Below are 10484 nucleotides of genomic sequence, written 5' to 3' on the forward strand. Positions count from 1 at the left end.
TATAGGTATTTATATAATCGCTGAGAATAAGTTAGGAAACTGGAAAATGGAAGAAAAAGTTCTTTAATCAACTCATCTGATGAATCTGTAAAACCCATTACTGCTATTACGCTGCAGCCACAAAAAAAGAGCTTTGACGCTAAGAACTAGTTGTGATATAATATGAGTGAAGCGCAGTGACAGCCTTTTATCCAAATTTGAAGCCTTAATGAGAGGAAATATAAGGGTAATATTGTGACTATGTGTATAGCTGAAATCTTTCACATGAGCTTTAAATCCTTCTGTTTAACTGTCAAGTACAAAATAACATCAATGAGGAAATCTCAAACCCATCAGCACTACCAATTACCACAGCCATTTAAAATGAAGCCAAATGCCTGTGTCGTCTCTGTAATGTACTCAAACATACCTGATTTTTCATGCACGATGGAGAAGAGTAGCCTCTTCGAGATGTGGATGCCAGTAGGGCTCTGACCCTGCTCACCAGGTAGCCTTGTTGTCTCATCTAAAAATGCAAAAATAAACACATTTCAGGCAGAAATGTTAACTTGTCGTGCTTATATTCACTGCCAAGATGCACATAACCAGTGATACCCCTCAGCCTCCTAGCAGATACACTTATGGTGAGATCTTTCTCAAATTACTGTGTTCAAAAGAGTCTCAGAAAACCTGACCTTCACCTTGAAGTCAAGGTCACCAATATTTGAACTTGTCTGAGATTTTTGGGTGCACATGTTGCTTGCACACATGGCTAACATGACTGAGGGTAAAACCTAAACTGTGTTTTGTAATATTTGTCTACATTTATGAGAAAACTACTGACATTTCAAACCTAAGTGAACATACTGACTACCGGGGGTTGTGAATGAAATGATTCCTCTAAGATGCGAGTATAACAAGGAAAAGTATTGCTTGAGTGAAATACCAAATGGCAATGGTTTTTAACTGCAGATCTAACACTTCTATTCAGACCTGAGGCACAGGAGAAAATATTTACCTAGAGCTTTTACTGTGTATTGTTAACATTACGATCATCATCACGAATGCTCTGTGGATCTTACTTTGAACCTATATTCATATAATAGCTCTTATTCTTCTTGAATTCAAGTTTTCGTTGTTTTATAGTAACTAGTGAAGGTCATTCAGAGGGAGAGGGGAAAAACACAAGGGCATGAAACAGTTGAGCCCAATCTAATGAATGTGGTTAAACATTTCCCTACAAACACTGCATGTGTAATAAAGAGTAATTTGAAGCCCTTAATCCCATTCTTAAATGTGTGGCATCGTGTAAAACATTTCACACACACACACGTGTCAGATCAGCTTGCTGAGTGTGGCTCATCAGGTAACAAGTGAACTGGACATGCATCACAATACTGCAGTTGATTTTTGTTTATGATCTAATTATGATCAAGTGATCAGAGCTGCAGCAAAATGATTTTCTTTGAATGGTTTAGGAGGACTGTTACACTCCTAGTTAGTAGTGCCAGCACCAGCAGAAGGTCCGAATGTAGAGCAGTCGGTAGGGACAGTTAACTGTTAAACTATGAATAATCAGCTTCACAGACATCTTTCACAAAACATCATAAACATCTGTTATACACATGGCTATAAATCACACCGGCAGCATTTCAGAAGCAAGAAAAGTGTTTATTCTGCATGTGGCGTCTTTTATTTTTGTAAATGAACCAGAGTCTCTTCACTTTGTGCCCTCCTCATCTGATCTGCACTGTTTGAGGTAATGTCCATAAAAGAAAACAGAGCCTATAGGTGCTATATTTAGTGATGCAATGATCAGAAAACAGCTGCGTTCAGTAGGTTGGAAGCCAGCACTGTCTCCAGTTGCTGCTTCCAACTAGCGGTCACGGCCAGCAACACGATAGCTGGATACACTATTAACCCTGAGACTCTGACATAACAACTCACCTCGCCCCTATTCCATTGCTGAAATCCACCTTTACACATGTTGTATGTTAGCTTACCAGTGTTAGCACTGTCCTTCACAGATGTGCTCTTCTCTGACCCAGGTGTCCAGTTGGCCAGCCTGTCCTTGCCCAGGTTGAGGAGAGACATGGGTTTGAAATCCAGCTTGCCGTCTGGGTGGGGTTTGGAGGACATGGGCATGCCGTACAGGAAGTTTGACAGAACAGAGTTGCTGGAAGTGGCGGGACTTGACGACGTGACTGCTGGCGCGGTCGTCTTCGCTGGGCCGTGGCTGCTTTGCGTCATGACCGCAGTGGAAGCGTTGTGATTGACATCAGTGCTAGACTTGGCTTCTCGAGACAAATCTTCCGGTTGCCTGTTCACAAAGACAACAACAAAATCAAAAAAGGAAATAACCTGTAGGGCTACAAACATGAGACTATTATGTTAAGATTTGCTGCCTGATTGGTTAGAACATCCTTGATACCAAAAAGAATTAAATAATAGGCATTTAATAACATCATTTGGTCTCTTTACTTGCTGCCTCCAGCCCTTTGCTTTCCAAACAGGCCCAAAACTCCAATTAAATTCTGCACAGTCTCACAGTGCTGTATGTTCATATTCAGCTTCATTATACAGTAGTAGAGACAGGAAATCCCCCAATTTGTTTTGAGCAAACATGTGACAGTCAGCTTTATTACACACAGAACAGAGTCTGAAACAACTGTCATGTTTCAAATTTTAATATGTTCTAATAAAATTATTTTTTGCAGCTGCTTGATCCAATAAAGTCTTAATGACTAAATGAGACTGAGCTAAAAAAAAAATGTGGTCCTCAGTCTTGTGACTGGTGATCCTGGCCTGCTCCAGCACCAGCACTTCTTCTACAAACAGTCACAAACCACGAGTGAAATAATTTCTGCCGTTTTGACTTTCCAAGTTTTAAAAAAAATCCTTTCTCGTGGTGTAATAAATGCTGTGCAGAGTTTTGGTGTCTGTTAAGCCTTTAAATTAATGGATCTATTACTCAAAGTGGATTTCTTGGATTATACAGCGTTTGATTAATAACACAGCCACTTGCATTATTGTAATACAGCGCTGTTCTCAGTCTGAACTCTTGCCAAGTACTTTAGCTGATATTCAGAGTTCATACTACCCTGTTACAGAGTGCTACAGAGCAACTGTTGTCATGGGGACAGGTATCCAGCTCAGCGGAGATTACTGTAGAGCTGGCTACACAGTTCAACACGCCCACTAACAGGGCAGGGGCACAAATCATTGCTTTCATGCCACATAAATATGTGCTAAGCAGTGAATTCAGGGAAAAACGGCATCAGATTAAGCCTCTGTGGAGTTACAGGGCCTGTGTTCAAACAGTCCACTTGTTTACCCACCCACAATACACTGTTTGCAATATAAGCTGTTCACTGGGGAGCAAGCGCTGACAGCTGTTTTAGTAAAACATGAACAGTTTATGCAACTAATTTCTGCCTGATGTGTATGTATATTATATATATATATTCCATCATTTTCATCAATGTCTGGTAGGATGTAACACACTACTACTACTGTTAGCGTATGCACTACTAAGTATTAGCCGGCAAAACATGAGAAAAACATGCAAACAGGAGAAACATGCAAAGCTAAAGACGACTGCAGCGGTCAGGACTGTGTGGATCTCCTCTAAATAATATGTACAAACCGCACTTGTAAAGCTCACAAGTCTGCCACAACTATGCACAGTCATTTGAGAGCAGTTTTGGGTTGAGAGCAGTCTTTAAAGACTGGCCGAACAGCCACCACCACCAAATTCAATATTCTGTCTACTTAAAAGGCGCGTCTCTAATATATTTCAGACACTGCTAACAATTATGTGCCTGCTATCGTTAATTATTTATGTGGCTGAAACAAAAAGCAGAACATCTGCACCACATCTAAGGCTAAGGACACAACAGCATAGCTGTTTTTGGATAAGCACATGTTGTAGTTTACATGCATCTCTCCAAATGACAAGAATCTGTGTACATTTAACTTTATTTAGAACATATTTCAGCTGGACTTTATCCACCTACACAAGCATAGCGACAATTAGAGCCGTATTTGTGCTATGTGCAACATTTTGTCGCCCATGAAAAGCAATGAAACACATTAAAATAACATTTTTTAGAAGCAGCTGACCAAGTAGATTAAAGGTAAACTACTAAAACACGCCTTAAATGTTTCTTTTTTGTAGCCATTTCATTTGTAATTCTGTTCGATTGCTATGGGAAGGCCAGTCAAGCTGCTGTTCTGGCAGTTCTTTTATGATATTCAGCAGTCTCTCGTCCCTTGGTCGGACAGCCACACAAATTGGAGTGGAGCTGGTGATGATAGTGCTTCTGCTCTGTAGAGCCACTCTCAGCTTGAGGATCATTCAAAGCTGATGTCGCTATGTAGAGCTGGAAGAACGAGCACCAACTGCACGCTACAGTCCAACACGGTGGGCATGGGGACTTACTGGTGAGGCAGCTGATTATAGCTCCATATTTATTCTTCTTTATAAACTCAAACATGCGCGCACCTCCATTTACTAAGTTTGTACACAAATACAATCAATTTACGTGGAAATACTGGATGTCTCTTTTAAAACTCTATCTACGCCTAATGCACCAAAGTCTGTTCACTTCCAATTAAAAACTGCAGAACAAAAAACATATCAGGGCAACTAACACAAGTTCATCTTCACATTGGAGTCATCAGAAATGCAACAACTGCTTTCAGAATGTGATCCAACCATTCACAGTCTCTCACTTTGCAGACTCACCTTTTCACGGTGAAGTGGATGCGATGGCTCTGCTCCAGGATCTTCATCAGTGTCTTGGTGTCATACTCAGAGGGCTTCTTCAGGGCGACTCCCTCAGGCAAACCATGAGCCACCACGCAGCCAGGGTCCTTCTGGATCCACTCATAAGGCACAGGGACCAGGCTGCTCTTTCCCACAGCCTCACCTGCATACCGCATGACGCACTGAGTTTTGCTACCTGACTTCCAAGAAACTATATAAAAGCGGCTCCCTATGCTCCAAACATGGATTGCTTCGGCACTGCTTTATGAAAAAATCTGGTTTAAAAAAGGGACTACTCACTGTAGAGCACAGTGAAGACCTCCTCCACCATCTTCCTCAGAACAAAGATGTTGGACTGGGCATCTGATGGAGCTCTCGGTTTCCCATGTTCAGCATCCTTACTCAGTTTGCTGAGATCACCCTCCTGGTCTTTGGTATGGGAATTTGCTGCAGTCAGATTTTGCAGGCATGGCACCCCTGACCCCAAATAAAAGAGAAATGACTTTAAAAATGTCCAAATGAGCTACAGTGTGATTTAGGATTAAGTAAACTCTTTACCTCTGTTTTACCCCCCAAAAACAAAGTCATTCATTTGTCTTTGAAGGTTAAAAACAAAACAAAACAAAAAACAAATGACTAAGAGGCTGGTTCCTAAAACTAATGACTATGTCACCTTTTGAAATATAGTGTCATATAAAACGAATGACTTGTTTTTCCAACAATGTGCTGAGATAAATGAAAATAATCTCCAATAAAGCGGGGAACATTAAGCCGTTCAGTTTGAGTCTTAAATAAATCAAAGCAAAGTTGAGCCAATGTTCTCCGTAACAGATGCCTGATGAAAATGAAACTTGATGAACTGGTGTTACAGGCATAGACAGTATAAAAGATGGAGGGGGCTAGCGTGACATCACCCAGTGGGCTCTGATGTCCTGTCGTGAAGCCTGCAGCGTTTTTAGCAGTTGCCATCTTGACAAGACAGGGATAGATCTGACCATGAAACCATTCAAATATTCAGTTTAATATTCAGTATGTGCCAAATCACAACAAAAATCACCTCGAGGTGCTTTATATTGTCAGGTAAAGACCCTACATTAATAGAGAGAAACCCCCAACAATCATACAATATGAGCAGTGGGCGACAGTGGGAAGGAAAAACTGCTTTTTAACAGGAAGAAACCTTCGACAGAACCTGGCTCAGCCAAAGGCAGCTGTCCGCCGCTTGACTTTCAGACCTGGACGCTACGTCCATCTTCTAAACTGTCCATGGTTACGGGGGAGGATATACTGCAAATTGAGTGTATTATCTGTTGCTTCACCTTATCTCTCAAGTAAGGTGAACAAAGGGGGCTGAATGGATCAATGCCAACTTCTAAAATATATTCAACTTACAACCTTGGATGCTAGCATAGGTAATGGAAATGAAAGTAAAATGAAGGAGTGAGAGACACGAAGAGACACAAAATCAACAATAAATATACACTTAAAACCAAACAGAACAAAAAAACAAGATAATATTGGTCTTCCAGCCAAAAATATGACAATAATAGATGTCTGTGGGTTAGGGTCTCTTGAGTCACATGAATCTTGCACTGGTTAAATGAAAACTTGGATTTTTTAAAAACATTATTTGTAGCATGGGCACAAAAGGAAGTGATAAATTTTAACAAAAAACCAAAACAAACAAAGTATCATTTACTGGCCAAATTGCTGTTGTAAACAACCTGTGGTGTGAGTCAGAACTGTTATGAAAATGTTTGTTCGCTCCATTAGTTTGCTCAGTTCTAATAGAAAAATGGAATATTAATTTAACCTATCTCCTCCTACAAATGCACGGTGGGTTTTTAAAAGGAGTGCTATAAAGTACTGTCAGTAAATTTGTAAACATAATTCATCAAATGGCTTTGCTAAATAAGATATGATGAGACACTTTGCTGATGTATTGTTATTTGGGATAAAAAAGGGGGAAAATGTGGCTCTGCATCTGCTTTGGTGATTTATTTCATGGCGACATCATTTGATGTTGAGGTAAGCTGCTGTGATTATTAAAGCTCTCAGATAATCTGCATCTGTGCAAGCACAAAACTGCAGATTTCTATGGGGACACAAGTGACACAGGTGTATTTTAAGTAACGGCCTCACAGCTGCGGCTGTAATGAGAGTGATCGATGCTCTACTAAGACTGAATGAATTATGGGAAACGACGTTCAGAGTGGAGCTTACGGCAAAACTTGTAGAAGTCTGTTTGGATTTCCCTCCTGGAGTTGAGGAACACTCTCCCCTTTTCTGTGCCGACGGCAATCACGCTGTCCTCGTGCACGGTGACGCACGCCACCTCGGCGTTTAGCTTAGACATCGCCATGCACTGCAAAACAAGGAAGCTTTTAGGTTTACAAAGGACCGAAACACTTTGTAAACTGACGGCTTAAACAAACAAAATGAAAATGTCAGTGATGACTTCCAGTTGTGGTGAAGAACTTTACGTACACTTCCATGTTGGGCATGAATGTCTTTGCAATTTTTGGCTTTCCTTGCACTGTTCTTTATTCAGAGTACAATAATTGTACAACATGCATCTCTAATGACATTCAAAAACAAGAACTGAGTTGTTTCCTTTTTTAGATTTTCTCTAATCCACATGTGGTCTAAAGGACACATAGAGGCTCAGATCACACAAATATAAGTCCTTACAAGTTGTACTTTGACCAGATGCTTCTGGTTCCAGTCAGTAAGCTTCTGGCACAATTCTGGCTGGATATTTGACCGGGTCGGGTTCCTGGCACAGGAAGGGGGCGTTTAAGTATACTCTTCAAATTTTAAATAAGGTTGAGGTCGGGCCTTTGGGAAGCCCATTTCAAAAGCCAAATATTAAACCAGCTTCAATGCGTGTTTGGGCTCATTGTCCTGCTGGAACAACCAGTTCTGTCCAAGTTTTAACCATCTGGCTGTTGATTTGAGGTGAGGTTAAAGAATTTGGAAGCACTCTGCCTCATTCATTATTCCATCCACTACCACTGGCAGCAAAACAGCCCCAGAGCATGATTCTACCACCTCCATACTTGACAGTTGACCTTTCTTAAGTTTGAATGCCTAACCTTTGGTCCTCCAACTACAACTCTTGTACTGTAACCAAATAGCTAAATTATTGTCTCGTATAACCATAAAACTTCTCCAGAGGGGATTTGGCTCGTCCATGTTTGCAGCTGCAAATTTCAGTTGACCCTGAAGTTGTCGAATTTGTGTATGACTACTTCAGATCAAAACTGTAAGAGTCAACGCATGGTGGTTTAGTTATTACCCAAAATCAATCCAAGAATAAACGCAGGGCTTCTGTAAGTGTACAACAAGCCTGGTGACCCCCCCCCCCCTTACACACACACACACACACACACACGATATACGCAGTTAAGTTAAACCAATTAAGTTATTTCATTTGAAGACACAATGACTTTGCTGTTTCTCATAAGCTTGCATTTCTTAGTATGGAGCAAGACTTCCTCCATTTCAGTTATTTTAGGAATCATTTAGTGACTTTTACTTGAAACACGTTAACAAAAATTGTTAACAATCTTGATATCAATAGAAGAAACGTGTCCTTATTTTCTTGGAATTAAGCAAAATACACTATTCCTCCCTTATATTCAATGCATGCTCACATAAACAGAAAAAGTAAAAACTATAGTAACACTTTTATGGTGGATTTCATGAAATGTTTAGGAAAAAATTGTCATTTTGGCCCCACACATAAAAATTTCCAAAAGGAAATGATGCTGTATGACCCTTGATTATGAACATACCACTGAGTCGAGGGCAGACACCAGGCTGGTGAGGATCTCCTGTCTGGCTGACACCAGCGGGACCTGTGCCTCGCCGCGGGAGTTCGTCCTGATGCCGTCGCATGCCAGCTTCCTGATCTGAGCCATGCCTCTGCGGGGACCAGATGAACACAGTTTAGACAGGCAGCCACAGAGCGACACAGACAAACCCTGCATGTGTCTGAGGATGCATTCCTGTACACATGCTGCAGTGACCTGCATTCAAAGCAGGTTCTGCTGACATCATGTGGTTTGACTTTAAGCAAATACAAGCTTACATTCAGAATGCTGAGCTCTGAAAGGTGAATAATTAATTCAGAAGGGAGGGAGGGTTTCCCTCACCTGTTTCACAGAAATACGAGTCTACAGGCCTCATTAGGCAGGATGTCTTGCTGGGACTTTTAAAATGATTGCTGAGCAGATATATTTACCATCTTTAATGTGCCAGCATGGTAACATTATCACAAAACAAAAAGCAGAAGAGAAACTTACTGGAAACCGCTTTAACTGATGTATAGAAGCAGGACCACACCTTAGGCTACGTTCACACTGCAGGCGAAAGCGCATCAAATCTGATTTTTTTGACCCTATGCGACCCATATCCGATCTTGGTATGACAGTGTGAACGGCACAAATCCGATATTTTCAAATCCGATCTGGGTCACTTTCGTATGTGGTACTGAATCCGATACATATCCGATGTTTTAGAAAGCGACTGCTGTTTGAACGGTCATGTCGCATTAAATCCGTCTTTTACGTCACTGACACAAGACAGACGCCAATTATCAGCGCCTGAGAAAACATCGCGAACGCTTCCTGGCCATCCAGTGTAGATGTTAGTGAAACTGTTGGGAAGACAACGTTGGAGAAACGTGAACATTTTATTTGTACTGTATAATCTGCAGATTCTGACAGAAATCTGCAACTATCCTTTGAAGCACCGCTCCTCTAAAACAGCAATAAGGATAATTATTAGGTTATTTACATTATTATGTAAATAACAAAATAACTTAAAGCAAAAATGGGAAACGTAAAGTCCGAAGTCTTTATATTAAGGGCCATCAGTCAAACAATACTGTTTGGTCTGGGTCTAAACAGAGCGCGTTGTGTGTGACATCTTCTTTTGCGCATGCGGGCCGCTTTGAGCGTTCACACTAGAGCGCGTTTGGTGCCGCATTTTATTTGTAGTGTGAACAAGCAGACAAAAAAATCGGATTTGATCAAAAAATCGGAATTGAGCATTAAGACCTGCAGTGTGAATGTAGCCTTAGACGCTTCTTTTCCTGTTATATGCCTATAAATGGATTCCTGCCATGCACGCTTGTTTGTTCTCATTCTCCATGCCCCATCCACCCACCCCTCTACTTTCTTTCTAATATCACCTCTCTTAGGGGCCCCAGGGGGGGTCTACAGAGCAAAGAAGCAATTGTAGATCCATGCCAAAGTCATCATGCTGCTTCACCGTTCCCATCTGCCAGATGCAACTTGCACAGTGCAGCTTCACTAAAGGAGTATGAACTTCATAAGAGAGGGGATCGGGATTCATCCTCTGGGGAACATGAGTGCTAAGAGAATTATCCTGGTTACAGATTTTCCAAATTGTCCAATTGAGTGCCTCCAAGCTTATTAAATCCTTTTCAATACTGGTTTCATGTGCACTACAAGATAATGACGTAAATTCACAGCATGGGAGCCTTGGCACACCTGAGTCACCTGCAAATCTTTTGTTCATGCATTGTGTTTAGGCCCAGAGATTAAAAAAAAACAGTCGTGCTGACATTGAAAAACCTGTTCAGGACTACTCTTTCTCAAAAAGAGACCAGAGTAAGTGAACTGAGAAAGACTCAAACCCACAAACTGAACTGACAGTGGCACCGATATCAATCAAATCCATTCAATCCATTCCTTTAATACAGCATAGT

At 41.1% G+C, this 10484-nt stretch overlaps 1 protein-coding gene across 4 annotated transcripts in view; it reads right to left on the reverse strand.

The window, feature by feature from the left end:
- Nucleotides 1-10484, reverse strand: part of gtf2ird1 (GTF2I repeat domain containing 1) — a 42279-nt gene that overhangs the window by 26008 nt on the left and 5787 nt on the right. For 3 of the 4 annotated variants that reach the window (XM_005458241.4, XM_005458240.4, XM_005458239.4), the window contains exons 2-7: nucleotides 8545-8674; nucleotides 6971-7112; nucleotides 5048-5224; nucleotides 4727-4910; nucleotides 1983-2299; nucleotides 410-505 (exon numbers count right to left, since the gene is read on the reverse strand). In XM_005458241.4, the coding sequence (XP_005458298.1) occupies nucleotides 410-505; nucleotides 1983-2299; nucleotides 4727-4910; nucleotides 5048-5224; nucleotides 6971-7112; nucleotides 8545-8670 (1042 nt within the window). In that variant the 5' untranslated portion in view covers nucleotides 8671-8674. Of the gene's footprint in view, nucleotides 1-409; nucleotides 506-1982; nucleotides 2300-4726; nucleotides 4911-5047; nucleotides 5225-6970; nucleotides 7113-8544; nucleotides 8675-9054; nucleotides 9143-10484 lie in introns of those variants that run through there. The other variant, XM_019363782.2, reaches the window with a different exon arrangement.

Source organism: Oreochromis niloticus, linkage group LG10 (genome assembly GCF_001858045.2).
Source record: "Oreochromis niloticus isolate F11D_XX linkage group LG10, O_niloticus_UMD_NMBU, whole genome shotgun sequence".
NCBI lineage: Eukaryota > Metazoa > Chordata > Actinopteri > Cichliformes > Cichlidae > Oreochromis > Oreochromis niloticus.